The sequence below is a fragment of the Magnolia sinica genome, chromosome 10 (genome assembly GCF_029962835.1).
Source record: "Magnolia sinica isolate HGM2019 chromosome 10, MsV1, whole genome shotgun sequence".
NCBI lineage: Eukaryota > Viridiplantae > Streptophyta > Magnoliopsida > Magnoliales > Magnoliaceae > Magnolia > Magnolia sinica.
The window spans coordinates 86794039-86814480 of record NC_080582.1 but is presented as its reverse complement, the minus strand read 5'-3'; the positions used below and the strand labels follow the sequence as shown (position 1 = coordinate 86814480).

At 41.2% G+C, this 20442-nt stretch overlaps 1 protein-coding gene across 7 annotated transcripts in view; it reads left to right on the top strand.

Annotated features, from left to right (window-relative positions):
- LOC131217453 (protein NUCLEOLAR FACTOR 1) overlaps positions 1 to 20442 on the top strand; it is a 60160-nt gene that overhangs the window by 14810 nt on the left and 24908 nt on the right. For all 7 annotated transcript variants that reach the window (XM_058212386.1, XM_058212387.1, XM_058212385.1 and 4 more), the window contains 6 exons: positions 7475 to 7619; positions 8363 to 8486; positions 12967 to 13067; positions 13202 to 13333; positions 15405 to 15485; positions 16883 to 17079. In XM_058212386.1, coding sequence (XP_058068369.1) covers positions 7475 to 7619; positions 8363 to 8486; positions 12967 to 13067; positions 13202 to 13333; positions 15405 to 15485; positions 16883 to 17079 — 780 coding nt within the window. The remainder of the gene's footprint in view (positions 1 to 7474; positions 7620 to 8362; positions 8487 to 12966; positions 13068 to 13201; positions 13334 to 15404; positions 15486 to 16882; positions 17080 to 20442) is intronic.

Sequence of the window (20442 nt, the reverse complement as noted above, 5' to 3'; positions counted from 1 at the left end):
ACGCCCAAAAAAAAAAGAAATCGGGACCCGACAAATCCTTAACATGCAGAGCCCATGCAATGATAAGCCGCTTAGCCGAAGACGCCACAGACTCAGCCGAGTTGGAGAGATTTCTAAAGCATCTGTTGTTTCTTTCCCCCATACAGACCACCACACTGCTAGGATCACCATTCTCTAGATAGTAGTTTTCGTCTTACCCAAATAAGTTCTGTGCCATGCAAGGAGGAAAAGATCTGCCGTTGCCGGGAAGCATCAACATATATTAAAACTATTCATAAACTCAGCCCAGATGGATTGAACAAACTGACAGTGAAGCATAAGATGATCAACGGTCTCTTCCGATCGCATACAACATAGACATATATTGGGAAGGATCATACCTTTCTTCTTGAGGTTGTCTATGGTCAGAATTTTCTTTTTTCCTACCAGCCATTCAAATATAAGGATTTTCGGAGGGGAGATATACTTCCAAATAAAAGAGTGATTGTAATGAGGCACAGATTCTTGCTTGCGCAGCTGAATGTATAGGGAGCGGACTGAGAAGAGGGACGACTTTTCTAGTTTCCAATAAAATTCATCTTCTGAGGAGGTTGAGGGAGATGAGTAGAGACATTCCAATAGGCCTGTATAGTCCGAAACCTCCCAGTCTTCTAAATTTCTTCTGCAGTTCACAGTCCAGACGAACTTTTCCCCAGTAACATGGAGGAAATCAACAACAAACCCTTTTCTTGACGTCGCGATCTGATAGGAGAGAGGGAATCTAAGTTTTAATTGTTGATGTCCTATCCAGGCATCGTCCCGAAAGCGGATTTTTTACTATTACCGAGGATGAAGCCAATGTTAGGCAGAACTTCCTTTTTCGTTCTCATAATCTCCTTCCATATGTGAGTGACTTTGATTGACAGTAATTCTTTCAGGCACCAACCATCGGAACAGCTGCCATATTTACCCCTTATTATAGAACGCCAGAAACTGCCGTCTTCAGCCCCGAGCCTCCAAATCCACTTTCCGAGGAGAGCTTTGTTCATATCTTTAAGAACTTTAACCCTTGCTCCGCCATGGGATAACTGGGTGCAGACCTCTGACCAGTTAAGGAGATGGAATTTCTTACCTGTTTCCTTTCCCTGCCAAAGGAAGCGCGTCTCAATTTTTCGATCGACTTTCTAAATGAGACCGGGCATCTCAGAAGAGACATGTAATAAGTGGAAGGTTTGAGAGAGCGGCTTTAATTAACGTTAGACGACCATCGAGAGACAAATATCGGCTCTTCCATCTCGAGAGAACTGACTGGAACCTGCAGATGACTTTGTCCCAAGAAGAAACAGGAGGTTTTCTGATACAAAGCGGTAAGCCAACAAATGAAGACGGGAGCGATTCTGCGGAGCAGCCAAGAGATAAAGCAAATCTGTTCACCTCCTCACTTTCCATGTTAATCCCAAAAATCTTCGATTTAGCCATATTCACCGCCCGGAAATAGCTTGAAAGCAACGAATGGTCGTGCCCAAGTTGTCTACATTCTCATTCGACGCTTCAGAAAAAATAAGGGAATCGTCTGTGTATTGGATGTGAGTGATTGGGTGCGGCAAGCCTATAATTTCGATCCCACCTAGAAGACCTTCCTCTTGTCCTTTTGAAAGCATTCTGGGCAAAGCCTTTGCTGCCAAAAGAAATAAGAAAGGGGAGAGCGGATCGCCCTGCCTAATGCCTCTATTGCTTTTGAAAAAGCCTTTAGGAGATCCATTTGGTAAAATTGAAAAGTGTGCTGATCCTGTGCATTCTCGCATCCAGTCTCTCCATTTGTCCCCGAACCCCATACGCTTTAACAAATATTGAAGGAAGACTCGATCAACATGATCGTAGGCTTTTTCGATATCTAACTTGTAAGCGATATACTTCTGACCCGATCTAGTGCTGAAATCCAAAATTTCATTGGCACTTAAAGCTGCGTCTACGATCTGCCTTCCAGCAATAAAGGCACATAGATTTTCTGAAATTAGCTTCCCTATAACCTTTGCCAGGCGAGTAGTCAAAACCTTGGCCAAAATCTTGTAAGGGCCCCCCACCAAGCTAATGGGCCTAAAGTCCTTGGGAGACGCGGCGCCTGCCATCTTCGGGATCAACGCAACAAAAGTTACCCCTAGGTTGGTGGAGATCTTGCCTTTGACATGGAATTCGTTGAAGAAATTTATGACGTCGGTTTTAATCACTTCCCAAAATTTAGCATAGAACGCAATCGGGAAACCATCCGGTCTTGGGGCCTTATCAGCTCTAAGATCATCTATAGCCCGCTTTATCTCCTCTTCGGTAAAAGGTGCTTCGAGAGAAAGCGCTTCTTCTTCCGAGATAACATTGAAGTGGATACCATCAAGCTTAGGTCTGCGCCACTGTTTTCCATTAAGAAGCGACGTGAAGTACGATATCATAATATCTGAGATTTCATCTTTATCCTCAATTCGAACCCCGTCCAACAAAATACTGTTGATTCTATTGTTTGACGCATGCCAATTTGCCATTCTATGGAAAAAATGAGTGTTTCTGTCTCCTTCCTTCAGCCAAGTCAGGCGCCCCTTTTGTTTCCAGGAGATTTCTTTTTGAATAATTCTATTGGCGATTTCCTGAATCAGATGCACCCTCGTGGCCTGCAAGAGAGGAGCCGCCTGATTCCATCTGCGCATTTAAGAGAGATAGGTCAGTTAGGAGCTTAGATGTTTCGAGATGTCTATTTTGCAATTCACTCTTATGCCACTCTTTTAGCTCTTTCTTCAACGTCTTCAACTTGCAAACAATTTAAAGTCCGCAAAGCCTTGGACCTTGAAACCTTTCCACCAATCAACTATTTTGGTGGCAAACCCCTTGATAGTAAGCCATGATAGGTCAAAGCGGAAAGGCTTTGGCCCCCAGTTCTGCTCTTCCACTTCCAGGGATATAGGATTGTGATCAGATGTGGTTCTGGGAAGCACAGACTGAGAAGTTGAAGGGAACTGATCGAACCACTCAGATGAGAGGAGAAACCTATCCAACCTGCACATTATAGGGGACGCTCTCCCATTGGACCAAGTGAATCTGGCACCAAGAAGGGGAAGGTCTACGAGCTCCTCATCATCTATCCGATCAGAAAACTGCTTCATGGCTGGAGAAGACGATCTTCCATGCGACTTTTCCTGACTGTTCTTGACAACATTGAAATCCCCGTTGATACAACACGCACCCGCAAATTTCTGCTTGGAGAGGGATAGCTCTTCCCAGAAGGATATTCTGTCCCTGTCCTGACTTGGCCCATAAACAGAAGAAAAAATACAGGTGAATCCAGACTGAAGATGCTGAAGAATAACTGAGACAGAGAAATTACCAGACCAGCTGTTGAGAACTTGCCATACAGAATTCTTCTAGGCTACGAGAATACCTCCTGCACTACCCGTAGAGTCTTTGGCCACCCAACTCACATCAGCGGCCTGCCAGAGAGAGCTCATTAGTCTGTCGTTGAAGTTGGGACATTTGGTTTCCTGAAAGCAGATGATTTTTGGTTTATATTTGTCGCAGGTGTCCCTGATGATGCTTCTATTTTGTTTGGACCCCACCCCCCGAACATTCCAAGAGATCAGCTTCATTTGGAAACAGAGCTTCCCCAAGTATCTTGGTAGGAGGTCCTTTTCGAAGGAGTGATTGTAAGACTCTGCCCTATTAATAAGTTTTGCAATTCCCTGTTGCTGCGCTTACTTACCATTTTCCTATTGGAACTTGGCGTTGATCGTCGTGCCTTGGGGGATTTCTGTTCTGCGAGGGGTCTTCCAGTGGCTTCGACGCATTGGAATAACGCAATGAAGTCCTCCGGACAATCCCCGAAGGATAGCCATAGAGCTCTACCCACATGTCCCATAACGTCTTTTATCCATTTCTTGCTAGGGATCTTTTCAATTATGTCTTCGCATCTAGCACTTTTCAGTTGCTGGGAGTTGTCTTCCGAGTAAATCGACATCACTCCCGCTCTGGTCTGGAGGGGTTCCGCCTCAATAACCTCAAGTTGTGGGTGCTTCTGGAATAGATCGAGGAGGCCGTGATCAGACCAGTGATTTACTGATGACATAGGGGAGGAGATTACCGAGTCCTGCAATAGCGGATTTTCAAAATAGAGAGAGCCTTGGTCTATTTTGGTGTTTAGGATCATCTTCCTAGCATCGGAATGGGACTGTGGGAGGAATTGGTCTAGCTGATGATGTTCGTCGTCTTGAATCGGCTCTTCGTTAGGGGGATGAAGTATGAGAGCGTCGGTAGTAGGCGGAGAATGGAAGGCATTAGACGGATGAATTTGTAGAAGGGGAAAATTTAAGTTAAAAGTTGTCAAGTTGGACTCCTTGGATCTGCGAAACATAAGACCCGCTGGATATTCTAAGTTACCCGAACAACCCGCGTGATCGGAACCCGAGCGAGCAGAAAAAGTGGATTCGGGTCCGGTATCCGAGTGGCGAATGCGGGCCTGCATGGATTCTCGATCTTTCCTTGACACGACTGTCGGGAGGAGCTGTCCACGTGTCGCGATCAGAATGTCGCTTCCCCCCGGTGGACGGTTGTGATCTGAGACGTCAGCAGGCGGGGACGCCACTCGAGGAGAAAAACTTCTGCCACCCGTCGCGCGATCAGCTTCCCTATCATGATGAACGGCCGAAGAGTCTCCACGCGTCTGACGTGAAGAGGGAGGACTGACCGAGGCATTAATTCTTGCCTGCAGAGACGCTGGCAAAACGTTCGGTGCTCTGTGGGAGCACTGAAGAGGAGAACCTTCGTGCTCCTTCTCGGAGTGGAGAGCGTAGGCGTCTGGCAATTCCCTGGCTAGCCACAAGTCGCCCCATCTCGGGGATTGGTTGGAGCTCTCCTCCAGCTGAATCGGAAGAGGGATCTCCTTGTCTTCAACAAAAACCGTGATCTGAGGGGGGGTGGATTCACCTTTCTTCCTTCTAATCCTCATCCTTGCAACTCCCATTTCCTCCCCGATTTTTGTTTTCTGGTCCAACTCTATTAGCTGCCCTAACTTCCTCGCCGCCTGAATGAAGAATTCATCATACCAGAGTTCTAACGGAATCCCCCAGATTAGGATCCACACCTCCTCGTACTCAAAGATTGAGAATTCGTCTCAGTTGAGGACGGATCGAATGGGTCCGTCGTTGTGAAGAGCCCCCGCCATTCTGAGAATATCTGGATTCAGAACTGGCGTGAGCTTAATCCAAAGTTCATTATACCCAATTGGTCTGATGGAGAACTGTGCAGGTCGGATTCGGCAGACATTGTTCAACCATTCCTTGACTTGGGATCGAGGAGCCCCTTCTCTCGTTATTATAACTACGGAATCCTGTAGCTCCTTCTTTGATTGAGCTATGCGCTCAGCGCTGATCGTAATCTTATATGCTTCCTTAGGGTCGATTAAATCTTTATTCCTTTCTCCTATGTTGTCGGATTCAGCGTGAGTATATGCATTTCCTTTCTCTACATGGTTCTTCACCAGTGCATCCCGGTATGGCGCCGCTGATTGCAGAGGGTTGTTTGTTGCCGATATAGGTCGACGTACCGATGTATCTGATCTTTCTCCTTTTGTGATTTTCTTCTCTGGCCCAAATCTAGCACGCTGCACTAGCATTTTTTCTCCTTTGAAACTCTGGCCATGTAACATCGAAACGGCTCGGGATATCTCCTCCTCCGAGCTCATCCGGATGAGTGCGAAACCCCTGTATTCTCCACTATTCTTATCTCTGGGCATTATCACGTCCATGACTGCGCCTGCACGCCTGAAAACCTTTTCAAGGTTTAAAGGAAACCAGCTGTGAGGGTAGCCTTTGACGAAAAGAGTTGGAAGAGAATCGTATTGGGAGCTTCGTTTCCTTCGATCCTGTCTCTTTCTTCCTACCTGAATCCATTCTTCCGTCCTTTTCCCCTTTTGAGTTTCGCTGCCGTTTTCCCCAGTTCTGGTCAAGGCCACGGCCATGACCGAATTCTTTTCTGGCACGTCATCTTGTTCGCGAGCTTCCATGGACACCATCATCGTCTTTTCACCATCATCTTTCTAGATCCAGCCCAGTGCCTATACCTTGAATATGTTTGATTTGGTTGTTTTTGTCCAGTGGAGTAATTGATCATATGCCTATATGTAGGCTGTGTAGTAGGATTGCTTTATTTATAAACTTGGGCATATAGAGTGCTACTTCGAAACTGTGTCACCAACAATCTAAGGTGTAGGAGTATCAAGATGCAAAACAGCTCTTTAACTCAAATCCTATTTTAAGTCATGGATGTTAGGAAGAAAATATCTTTAGACTTCCTCAAACATAATCTCATCATAGAAGAGATGTTGAACACCACATATAAAGAGATATTACTATGACTGACACAATAAACAGCCTACTTTGAGAAGAGAAAGCAGCCAAATTCACTTTGTCCTGATTCGACCTTAGATCATGTGCATTGATAGTTGGATATATGTGCCAACAAATGATTTTGAAGCCTCCCAGGATAGCCATCTGCTATCCATGAGTTCTAGGTCCTAGATTGCCTCGTGTGGCATTTTATGTGCCACTTAGCCAACTAGTCAATCTGTGGGCTCAATGCTGAGTATTTTGACTGGCAACACAACTCAGAGCAAAAGCACAACTGCAGAAATGGAAGTACTGAAGAAATACTTAAACTGATGTTCGCATATTCATTCAGGCCACTTGGGTGAATAGCATGCGCTGAGAGTCAATAGACATACGATTTGGTAGCCACTAGTATAGCATGGCAGAAGTCACCAATCGCTAATCTTCACAATCTTAGAAATTTTTTTTATAGAGATAATTGAAATTCATTAGAACACCCGCTGAAAGGTAGGAAAAAATTAAAAGAATACAATGCAACACTAATGCTCCAAAAAGAGAAGAAAAGGAAGCAGCTTTAGCTGCATTTACATGAAGAGGCTGGCCTTTTACAAAACCTTTAACCCCACATATCATTCCATCCACGGAGGACCTTCCATTTCTGAAACATCACTCTTTCTGTTCCTTTCAAATAGCCCAAAAAATAGCCTAACGAGAAGCCCGTAAACAGCTTTGCCAGCTTTCCCAATTCCTCCACTGACTCCAGCATGACCAAACCATGTGAAATGTAGCAAGGAAAAACTCTCACACTCTCTGAGCAAAAGAGCAATGGATAAATAAGTGATCAATTCTCCGGATTCTCCATGCACATCAGACATATATTGGGGAGAATAAGAGATCTCCGTTGCAGATTATCCATAGTGTGCACTCTGTTTCTTCCCACCAACCAATAGTTAGAATTATGTATTTCACAATTGTGAACTTCAGATGTGGTGCTGTACTCAATTAAAATGGGAAGTAATTTTTTTACGTGGATTCAGTCTTCTTGTCTTCTACTTTTCCTTGCCTGTGACTTTTTTCTTACTTTGTAATGGCCTGTATTGTTCGTAACTCTCGAGTGCAATATCTTTGTGCAGTTCCTTCAATGATCACCTAGGACGCACGTTATCAGAGGCAGAGGTGGACGATTTGATTAAAAGCAAATGGAAGTTCAAATGGGAGGCGCCTGCTGTTAACATGTCAATGTCAAAGTGGGTAGGAACAGGACACTGTTGTTTGAAGGTACGGCTTTTAGAGTGCGTGATCATGGTTGTTTTTAATCATTGTCCTCAACCTTATTGGATCTGTAATTGGATGAATGATTCGATAAGTTTCTCCTTATAGAAAAATGTCATTCTCAAAAGGAAAAGGAAACAGTTGTCACTTGTCTCAAGGGGACTTTTTTTCCCCTTAAAAGTTAAAACCAGAACTCTGTATTCTTCCTCTTATACTTAAGGATAACATTCTACTTATTCTCAGTAAAGATAATTTAATGGCATTTGGTATTTGTAATTCTTTGCATTTGGTATTTCTTTGTAATTCTTTCTACTATTTAGTTGTACAAATTGCGCAGGGTATGGCTTAGTCTGCAAAGTCTCTGTGGAGACAAAATTGAAGAAGACTGAATTCCTGTAGTGCTAATTATTAACAAATATCTCAATTTGTGGAAAGTGCCTTTGTTATGAAGTAAGAAATTCATAGAATAAATGTATTCTTCCTTCATGAATTTGATGTAATGCTGTCTAATATATAGATTTGGATATCTATACAACACATTTCTTTATAGATGCCACATGTGGTTGTCCTGTGCTAGTCACAGCATTGGGCCACCATCTATCCTTTTTTCATTTTTTGAGTTGAAACCATTTCTTATTCCCTTTCTCTAAGAACTGGCTTACATCAATGGATATTTGTGTTGGCAGTTTGATATTAATATTAATCTATATAGAATTTGATTTTGCATTTTAAATAATTTTTCTTTGTAGGAGACTGATAATGATTCTGCATATGATCTTAAACTAAGGCTGTATAAGCATTGGCAAGATGTTTACAAAACTTCAGGGGGCAAAGATTTTCACTCTTCTAAGCAAAGACAATTCTTCTCACTTTGTAAGTTCATGCTATTCCCATCACTTGCATTTTTTTTTTGTCTACGAAGCTGCTCTTTTAACACCATTAACATATGTGGACTTCTATTTTCTTCATGACTGCATATCTTTCTTCATGATTGCATTTTGCATTCTAGCTTTACCAAAAGCTCCTTGGTTTTTATGGTTTGTACTCTCCCTTTCTCTTGATCTGTTTGCTGCTTCATACTCTTCGTTATTCAATTGCCACAAAATGGACACTATTGTATTTCAACAAGTGATTGACATCCTTCAACATTAAGGGGTTTTAGAAGATTATTTAGTTTAAGACATCTATCATTTGGCTGGTTAACTTTTATTGGGAATATGAACTTTTTTTAATAACTACTTTATAGTTGTTTCAGAAACATGCTTGATTCTTTGAATAGGCCAATTTTTTTCTCTAGTTTTGATCTTTTACAAGCTGGTACCCAAAATACTCTACAGAGACTGGAGAGTGGAAGGGTATGAACATTGCCACTAAACTATATTTGTTAATATTACAACTGTATCCCTTATTTGTAGTGAAATTACAAAATGGCCAATTGGTTCCTTGCTGTCCTCTATCCCACCATTCTTCAGTCGAACCAAGAAATCACAACTTCTTCAACCACATATTTAGGCCTAATTATCATGCTTGGGATATGGCCATTGTGACCAAATGCCAACTAAAATGTTGCCGGAAAACGAGTCTCTTGCTAACTAGCAAAAAGGAAGCGATAGAAACCATGGTTCAGAAATCCCAAACTAAACTTGACTGGATGTCCAACTGGGTCAGGTTGATTGAAGACTAGACTGGTTTTTTGCTTGACTTGACTTGGTATTTGATAATTAACTTGAAGAAATACTTAAAGATTAGCAAATATTTAAAATAGTAATCTTTAGTTGAAATAGCTAAAATAAATGCACAAAACATGGGACGTTGATTGTGGATGGTGGCTTCCTTCGTGAACGGCTGAAGGTTGCGAGCTTGAAACTTGAGTCTCTTTTTAACTTCTATAAGAAAAAGTAGTTGACCAAGTGTGTCACCATGAGTCTTGTTGATTCAGGACCAAGTCACACTCATGAACAAATTTCCTAGTGACTCGGCTTGAATGAGTTGAGTTGACTCAGCTGAGATTTGAGATGAACCACTGAGTTTTAGGGTTTTTTTGGCATTGCTTTTAGGAAGTTCGTGCAGAATTAGTTCACGATAGACTTTTTTTTTTTTTGGAATCATTTATTGAGAATCTCTTGTGCGGAAAAACATGTTTGGTAAACATACAAGACAAATTAATATATTTGTGTATCCTACCTATTTCCTGACACCCTTTTTTGGGTAAAATCCTATAGCAATCTGCTGACATAGTGCTGCAAGCCTTTGCGAGTTGAGCTTGCTCATTGCATCTGTGTGAAAAACCTTGCCATCTATACACAACATGTGCCAATATAGACGTGCGTGATTTGAGCTGTCTTTCTGGTGCTCTACACTGTGTAGATCTTCTAGGCTAAAAATAAGGCCATTTCACACCACAGGTGGGCTAGAGTGAACAAAATGAGTGGAAGGCCAAGTTTTAATTGTCAGTGTACTTGGTACAGTACCACTCATCTAAGGAGTGAAATGGCCTGATATTTTATGCAAAATATCCGTCTCCAACTAGATGGAGAGCCCAAATCTGGTTCATGTGTTCAAATAGGCAGACATACCTGCATGTAGTTGGGCATGGCTATCACATGCATCTGGAATGACCAAACCTCAAAACTGAAATACAGCTTGGAACTCAAATCTGGCACCTCGACTTGAGGTTTTCTGCCAAATGCTCAGATGTATCATTATGGGGATATTTGCTTAGCCCGCTCATATATAAGGCACTGTCTACATGCCTGATGTAGGACGGATGGTCTAACCTAGAATGATATGCTGAAAATAAATAACGGATTAATTAAAGCAATCAAAAACACAAAATAAAACTACTCTATCACAAAGTTAAAGAATCCCAGTAACAAAATATGTTCTAGTTCAAAGCCAAAACAATCTTGCATCACAAGAGGTTTTCTTTGCTCAAGCAAGAAGAGAGTTTTTTTTTTATATATATATATATTCAATGCATAATAATACTCCACGGTTCACATGCCCACCCATTTATAGACTAATTGGGGTGTTTTTACAAAAACACCCTTATGATTCTAAAATATTCAAAATACCCACTAAATCAATTAAAATAGAAAACAACCCACAAAATAATTAAAAAAATTAAGGAAATAACCAAACTAATGTCTCATGATGTCTATGGCCAAGATGGTCCAATGATCAACTGTCCAGATGATCCAACGCTCAAAATCCAATGGTCCGATGAAAGCGTCCACTCAATCCAATGGTCTAGATGTATCTAATAAGCTCCTATATGCAACCCACATGCATCTTCTCAGTGTGGTGTCTTCAAATATGCATGAACATGCATGTTGGGTCTTCCAACGTGGCTACGTACTCGATCTAGACCCCAAATATGAATGGTGCTCGGATATCCTCATCAATGCTATTACATGTGCCAGTGGGCATATGGGTGCAATATCCAAACCATCTATCAAATGGGTCCAACTATGTAGACGCTCTTTCCCAAAAATCAATCTAGTCCTCTTATTAGGTGGGCAGTGGGCCACGATGTGAGAAGCAGGTCGATGGTTCTGGACAATACTTGAAGAATTGTTGTCTAGAGCAGAAAGGCCTTATCAGAAATGCCGGCCATGGTGATTAGGAAAGAAGAACTATTTTAGTTTTAGGTGATTGTTTCATAATAATTAATCAATGTGAGCCCCTAACATGAATGTATTTAATGCTTAAACCTAATGCTTTTCAGTACTCCAATTGCCCAAAAGTGCTGATTTTTGCAATGCCAAATGGCCCTTGGAACTATGGTTGGGACATCTTCATGTCCTCTGAATTATCTATGCACAAGGAAGCAACCACTAATGGGTGATCAAGATGCTCATTCATACTCAGTACTCACTACTTTTGAAAGTCTCTCTTCATACTTGATGCTTGATTTCGTCAAGTCCCAAAAGATAACTGGATAACATTGAAGTCCCATCCACACACCATAGGTAGTTGCACACCCCTTTTTTAGAATCTAATTTAGCCTGACATGCATCCCTTCCTTTCAAAGTTGCAGACTGTGTATCATGGAGTTCATAAAGTGCTCCCAGTAGAACAAATCTTCCATCATCGTAAACGATAGGTGCAGGGAATAACAAAGAGAAGTGCTGTGGCTCTCAGTGTGAAGGGATGCCTCGTCAATAAACATTATTGGTACCTCCATCGAGATGAAATGCTTGGAGGAGGAAGCACTAGAAGGTGAAGGCTTTGGTGTGAAGAGCTTTAGTGTCTGCTTCATTCCAATCAAAACTATACTGTGAACCTTATTTGCCTGTCCTTCTAAGCAGGTGCTGCTCCCACTTTCAATCATACTTTGGACTCCCACTCCCACTCCCACTCCTGCTTCCTTGCTTTTTGTACTTGCTAGCATTTGAAACAAACACTTCCTCTCACTTACACCTGAACCTGTTGCTTCTTTGCTTCATGCCTCATGCAACTATACCATGAACATGTCCTTTCTCATAAATCAGGCCAATCCAGTTGTCAGGTGGGCTGCACTCTTATGAAGAAAATGGAGAAAGAAAATGACCAGTGTGGCTTATATTCAATTTACACATGAGATCCATCTGATTAGTGGAGCAATGTAGATCTCAAGATAGGTTGGTTTGTTCATGTTGGTACCACCACAGTAAATACCCAGATCTCGCACACATCTGCCATATTGGCATGTGTGGTTCTATTTATCTGTTCAATCTCTCCTTGCACGAATTGCTTTGGCATTTTTCCTTTTGAGGACAGGACTCCAGTGGTAGACCATGGTGTTAGATGATGATGACTCTGGTGGTAGAACATGGTGTTGACTCATGCTCCTTATATGTGGCAGACATGTACAACTATCCTGACCATTAGCACATCATGGATGGAGCATATCTCGAAATCACACTGATTGAGCAATCTCAAACATCCAGCTGGTGGCTACCAATGGCTGGTTAAAAGTAAAAATAGAGAGGTCCAAATTCAATGGGAAAAATCAAATTCTGTGCGTGTGCACACGGATCTTTGAGTAGTAAATTTGAAATCGCCTAAGCTGCTAGCATCACATTGCCCTTTCTTTAGTTCTTAGGTAGCTGCTAGATTATATGCGTCTTCCGGATGTTGTTATGCAAATCCACTGCTAAGATCCTGCTATTCCTATCACTTCTTGTCTGGGAACCAACCATCACTTTATTTTTGTCATGAAATCGAACAAGTTTTACATATTGTGATTAGTGGATGCTGCAGTTGGGAATCAATTGGATTTCATTTGATTTGGTTTCATCTATTTCATTGATGCACAAGTTGCACATTAGATCAATTGAGTAGTAACATGCTTAATATCTACCTGTTATAGGCAATACTTATCGTGATATAATGCACTGTAACAAGAAGCCCTTTTATCTCAAAGGTCTGGAAGATGACTCAAGTATCATGGACGCGTACATTATGCATGTTGTATGTATAGATCCTTCTCATCTCACTGCATTAAGAATTTGTTACTTTGCTGCCGACTAACCTTTTCAATGTGGCACTTTGGAGGTTTGGGAATTTGAATTTTCTTGTAACTTCTCTGATGTTTATTTCTTCAGTTGAATCATGTTTTTAGGACTAGAGATCTTGTGACAAAGAATGATGCGAAAGTAGCCAAGCATGGAGATAGTATTAAAGAGGAGATAATTAATGCTGACAAGTTCCTTGATCACGGGTTTACTCGTCCTAAGGTTGTGCTGATTTTTATGTTGTTATGGGCTTGGGGTTTTATTGGACTACAAAGTTAGAAAATCTTTTAATCTTAATTATGTGAAGAATTAGCAAGGTTCTGTATGAAATCTGGAGTTTCCATTGGGTACTTAAATTCCAGGCTTTTTTTCTTTGTTTCCCATGATTGTGAGGAAGCCGAAGTTTATTGGAGATTATGATTGCTCTTGTAAAACTTAAAAAGCTTGCTATACCTGTCTTGTAATGGTAATTTTATGTACTATCCAAATCAGCTGACTGTGCGAACTAAGCATCATAGTTAACTTGACAGACTCAAATTTGTTCTGCAGCAATTGCTCCATCCTTTTTGCCAGCGTCAAAGCTGGCAAATTTTCTCTAGTACTAGCACCTTTAGACCTTAGACTTACCATTTTTTTTAAAAAACCTCTGCCTGGTGACAACAGGCTAGCTGGTCCTGAGACTGTGTAAAGGAGGGTAGATATCAGGTGGGCAGCTGATCACCACAATAGTTACAATAAAATGACATTTAAACTACTTTTGTTCATGTTCTCACTTGCATCTTGATGGCATCGATCGTGCAATGCTGTAGGTAACATGTCAAGTATCACATTGGGGAGCAGAGTCACAAGAATGAAACTCCAAGGAATTTGACAAGCACCTGAATGAGTGGTGGAGCATGTGGTATAATTTGTGGAAAAGCAAAAAACCACCACCTTCCCTCAAAATTTTCAGTATAGGAAATAAAAACAAATGTCGTAAATAGGTTATTATTATCACTAACGAGTGATGACTAACAATGTGTTGTGCCAGCAATGGCCATTACTGAGAACTATTATACATCTAAAGGGTTTTGCTATTGTCCCCAAAGCTTTTAAATGACATGTGGATGCTCAATCATTGATCGGGACGGTTCATTCAATAGTACTATTGGGAGCAAGCGATGGTGAAAGAATCACGCTGATTTGATGATCCTAACCCTTTGAATGGGGCCAATTTTTAGAACCATACATTAGTTTATGAGCCATAGATCACATAGTTAGAATCATCAAACCAAAGTGCTACTCTGGAATCATAAGTAATAAAAAGTGGGATCTATTGAATAGATGTGTCAAGATGATGATTGGACCTATTTTGTTTCTCTGCTTAATATTGACTGTCCATTTTTTATGCTATTGATCAGATGTTTAGGATGATTGTAAGCCCCGAATGTTCGTAAACTACTCTTTTCCCATCTCAGCATTAGTCCTTGCCATGTTGTTCTAGAAACCCATTGTGAACTTCCCTGGTTTCAAATAAAAGACTGCCTTCTGCTAAGCTGTGCCTATTTTTGTGGACGGTAGCGCATGGTTACTCTTTTGGATAAGTTAAAGTTGTCTTGATCCACCAGAATACCAGATGGACTGCTGATACCCCTTTTTTTTTTGGGGAGAGATAATGACAATTTATTAGAAACTCGTGAAAAGCGAGGAGAAAGCATACAAGAGAGAAAAGAACAAAACAAAGACAAGCCGATGACGCTTATTTAGCATACATTGCCCAGTCCAAGAAGCCCTCTACTTAAGCAATGACTTCTATGAAGCTGCTCCCTGTTGATAATCATAAACACTGATTTTCTTCACATCAGCATGTGCTGAGCATGAAACATGAACTTTTCACTATGCTTTGGGCATAATACTGGACTCCAGTAAATTTTATTTAAATAATTTCTTAGTGTTACAGGTACCTGTATACCGTATGCATACTGATATTGTTTCTTGAAACTGGTGCGTGAACTGTGTGAATCTGACTGTTTTAGAAAAGCACTTTTTAACTACTCAATATTATTATTATTATTATTATTGTTGTTGTAGCCTTGGAGGTACAAGATGTGCCGTATTTGGTTTGCATGTTTGTTATATATGTTCATACTTTGAGCTATTGTCTGTGGAATCTTCTACTAATCTCACTATTGTGCAGTTTTTCTTTTGCCTTGTTTAATGCAAACTACCTGCACCTGTGGCTTGCCATAATTATGTTATTTCTTCTTAGATCCACAAATCGTAATTAACATTTCACAATTATGGTTTGTTGCAGGTTCTGATCCTATTGCCACTTCGGAGCATTGCCCTGCGTGTCGTTAAGAGACTAATACAACTAACCCCATCATCACACAGGGTATGAATCATTGTCTCTTTTGTCATATAATGGACGACTTTCCACTCTAACTTGATTTCCAGTGCAAGACTGGATAATTTTCATACTCTTCATTTATATCTTATGGGGAAATGATGCTGCTGGATGCTTGCCTTTGGGCCGGATACCATTGGTGTAAAAAACACAAATATTGGATTCATAACTCAAGATATTTACATTAACCAAGGGCAATGAGAATGAGCTGGGAAAACCAGGGACTTATGGTTGTTTTGGGTGGAAGTGTTAGTAATTTTAGCTGCCCTATCAAAAGTGGCTCCTATGTATTTTGTCCTGTGTCATGCCTCAGCCTAAAGATCTGTGGAAAGATGATTTTGGCATGATGATTCTGTGTGGAGATGGTACCTACCAATCTTTGGAAATCGGTTTCGGTGGTACTGTATCGATCACCATGAAACCAGGTTGTATTGCCCCCCCTATCACCCTGTATCAGACTGATAAGCTGTTTTGTATATGGACAAAACTGGTTTGTATCGGGCGATACCTACTGGTTCGGATGACATGTGAATTCTTTAAAACTGAACTGTCTTTCTTTAATAGATTTGCCCATATTAAACATATACCTTTCCAGTGCCAACATAGACTATGGTATTAAGATCAATGTAATGCAGGGGTATGGGCTATGAGATAAAGGGATTAATTCGCCATACTCTAACAGTTAGAGCTTTTAGAGCAAGTGGTTAATTGTCCTGCATGAAATTGGTATCAGAGCGGGATGTCTCGTGTTCGAGACTCCTCATTGGAGGTGATTAACGCAGAGGCATTTTCACACCGGGCTCGAGTGAGGTCGCCTGTGGGATGCAGGGGCACGCTCGAGGTGGGTGGGGCCCACGGGTGAGGTTTCGTGCCCGGGGTGATTAATGCGCATTTCACACTGGGCTCGAGTGGGGTAGCTTGTGGGATGTAGGGACACATCCGGGGTGGGCGGCCCATGTGAGGTGGTACCCATGTGATTTGGGCCCCACGAGGGGTGTTCGGCCGAGGTCCTAATCCATGAGATGTGGGGCCTGGGCTATGAGATAAAGGGATTAATTCGCCATACTCTAATAGTTTGAGCTTTTAGACCAAGTGGTTAATTGTCTTGCATCACAATGGCTTAACAAGGGGGACATTTTGGACTTGACCTGACAGAATTATAGGTTTGTGTCTAAGAAGTTATGTGGACAATATCATGTGACAGATGATTGGAGAAGCAATATTCCATGTCAATCTCAGTGCAAGTCAAATTATTTATAATGGCCCATTTTGTTTGTCCCTAGCATCTATCCTGCGAATGGATATAGCCACACCAGTTTGTTAATTGTCATGCTTCTCTGACAATGCTTATTCTATTATTTGATGCCTATTTGATGGTTTTCCAGGTGAATGTGGAGCACATTGATCGTTTTTCCAAAGAGTTTGGAATGGTGAAAGATGATGATGATAATGACAAGTTACCAAACAATGTTCATGGTCATGAAGATAAAAAATCTCAAAAATCATCAAAGCCTGCAGACTTCGAAGCCCTTTTTAGTGGGAATGATGATGACCACTTTATGATAGGCATCAAGTTTACCAAGTAAGATGGTATCTTCATTGTTTTTTATTTTTATTTCTATTTTTGAGACATAACTGTAACAGCAACTTTATTGGAAAGCCTGCCAAAAGTGGGAAAAGAATACAACAACAAGAAAACAATCAACAAAAAGGATAAGCCGAAATGGCCTTTACATGGACAGCCCAGCTTGTAACAAGACCTTTGATTTTACTAATGACCTCCTCTATGCTCTCACAGATATTCCTGAAGCAATGCCTATTCCTAGCTCCCCATATGGCCCATAAAACCTCCATTATGAGGGGCCTCTAGATAGCTTTCTCAGCTCTACACTCTCACTGATATTCGTATCTTCATTATTAATGTATTTATTATCCATACTATTATATTATTAAAACAAAAAATAAAAAAATCAGTACCTTAGTCTTTTTTTTTTTTTTGGCATTCCAATACCTTTTTAGTTGATTTTGCAATAAGGCACCTTGGTAATTCAAGAGGTCCTCTTTTTTGTTTTTGGTTTTTTCTTTTTTGCATCCTAGTATATTCTGCTGGAGTTCTCTAACATCTGTTAGTTTAAGTGACTGTTTCTAGTAAATGACCAAAACACTCTTAAGTGTTTGGCTGGCTTAGATTGACAGTTTAGTCTCCTTAGCTGATCACTTTCTTAATTTTTGGACACAGTATATGCAAGGTGGGATCCATCTTGATGAAATGGCTCGAATTTGATGCATGCCTGTCATTGAAAGGCGTGCAAACAGTCTAGAAGTGTCCTTTGCATTAGTTGTAAGAGCAAGTTTGTAAGCAAAAAAGGGACAAGCATGCACTGATTGTTGGTAGCCTCATAAAAAGGGCAAGTAATGAGGTGGCATAGTTGATGATGATGTGCTAATTTGGGGCAGAGATGTAGACAGCTTGTTTTAGTTCCTGTGTATCACCCATCACACTGCCAGAGTATCAAACTTTTTCTCACATGGGAAAGGGTTTTGCTAAGTCACACGTGTGTAAAAGGACACCATCTTCAAGCTCGGACCCGTGCCATATCCAAGCCGCTCATCAGGTGGATCTGACTATGTAGATCTTGTCACACAAGTATAGATGTAGTATGTGTAGCAGATGGGCCACTGTGTTAGAACAGTTGAACAATTGAGGAAACTAAAGCCATATTTTTTGCCAACTGTACGTTTTCTTAAAAAACTGTGGTCCACCTGAGCCCTGACTATTGGACCAACCTGATTCTTGGGCCAGAGCATCTACATAGTGGCACCCCTCTAATGAATGAATTGGATCCTACCTATGTTACCATGCTGGCATGCCTTGCTTGTACAAGAGATTTCTTATATAGGTGCAGACCTAGAAAAGTGATGATATATAAGAGAATAACTTTTATAATCTATCAGAGTTCCTCACACACAGGCACACAAGACGGACACGCTGTAATTATGGCTCTAGTTCAACAGGTAGTGGGACCCTGATGCGGACACAGGTGCATTCAAGGTGTACCAACGAAGAAAGCGCCAACCACAAGTGTCGTCCTTGTGGATAGGCGAATATTGAGGAGCTGAAGAACTTTCACATGTGATTGGACATATAGAAGACCCCACTTAGGGAAGACACATGTGAAGGAAGATTGGAGAAAGAAGACCGAGCGCCCAAACTTTCCTATACTTATGTTATTTGCACGTTTTTTGACTTAGTTAGGGGTCTTTTAGTAATCTTATATCTTTATTTGCTTATCCTAGGGGTATTTTAGTAATTTTATGTCTTTATTTGCTTATTTAAGTGGGGTAAAGCCCTAAACACGAATTTCAACTATTGATTAATGAAAAGCAAACCCTTTGGTTGCCTCCTTCCTCTCTTCTCTCTAATGGTGCTTCTTCTCTCCCCTTGATCTTCTTCTTCTAATTTCTTCTTGTGCCCCTCTAACTTCCTCAAGGTAATAACTTTCTTCCTTCTATTTTTCAATTTTGGCTAATTCTTCTTCGATCAAAATCTTGAGAACCGATTTAAACTCTAAATCCCCAAATTCTCAAATCCCTAATCCGAGAAACTTCTTGGTTCTTCGGACTAGTGATCTTCATTGATCGATTGGTTGTGACCATGCAAGATCGGGAGGTCTCATCCCTCGCCGGATCCAACCTAAGTAGTAATTGAATTCCATACTCCATGGTTGTAGTGATGGCCCGCTCCATTGCATGTTTCCTTTATGATTTTCTCAGTTATGATGATTACTGTTAGAATTTTAAATCATTTATTCCTTTTATTTCCGCTGTTTAATTATCTCCATGAGCATGCATCATAATTAGGGCTGTCCTGCGTCAAATTTGGTATCAAAGCCTAGGCTTGTATGGTTTTTGTCTAGATCGAGTTATCAAATTAGGGTTTTGATTTTTAGGTTTAACTTAGGAAAGTTCCAGGTTTAGAAAGTTTTCAATTTTAGAAACTTTCCAATTTTAGAAAGTTCCTAATCTGGAAAATTTTCAGATTTGAGTTGTTTCCTGTTTCAACTTAATTGTGTCAGTTCATAGTAGTTTTGCATTCATCGCATTCATCTTGAAAGTCATAACTCCTAGTAGTCTAGTTAGGTAGAGTTTGGTTCAAGTCTTCATTGTATGCCCACGAGAAGAGGTAGAGGTTTCGAACTTCAACCTACCATGAATAACGAGCAGTTATCTGAGCAACTTGCTCAATTGATACAAAAGATAACCGCCCTAGAAGCGGGTCAAAGGCGTGAGTTTGCCCGCCTTGAGAACCAAATTACCACTACCATGACTAAGGTGGAGCAACTAGAGGCGTCCCAAAAGGAAAACCCCGCTGTAGGGGAAGATGCGCACTCCCAAGTGGAAGGAATCATTGAAGAACGTGCTGCCACACGTGGTGGTAGTGAGGATAGAGATCGTGGTAACGGTCGTGGTGTGGTGCGAGAGGCACGAGCCACATGTGGTTATCAAGACCGTTATGATCCAGATGAGCGTGCGATGAAGAGTGTGAGAGTTGAGGCCCCGAGTTTTGATGGACGCTTGGATCCCAAGGCATTCCTTGACTGGGTTGCTGACATGGACCACTACTTTGAGTGGTATGGCATGTCAGAAAACCGTCAAATGCGGTTTGTTAAGATGAAGCTTGTGGGTCAAGCCAAGCTCTTCTGGACCAACACCGAGCGTAGGATAGAGAGAGTTGGTAGAGCCCTTATCACACATTGGTATGAGATGAAAGAGAAGTTGAAGGAGAAGTACCTTCCTCTCTCATACCGTCAGAAGCTCCTTGACCAATGGCAATCCTTACGCCAAGGGTTAATGCCTGCCGCTGACTACATCGCTAAATTTGAAGAGTATGTGATGCGATGTGATATCCGAGAAGACCCTCTAGTAATGCTCTCGCGTTTTAAGA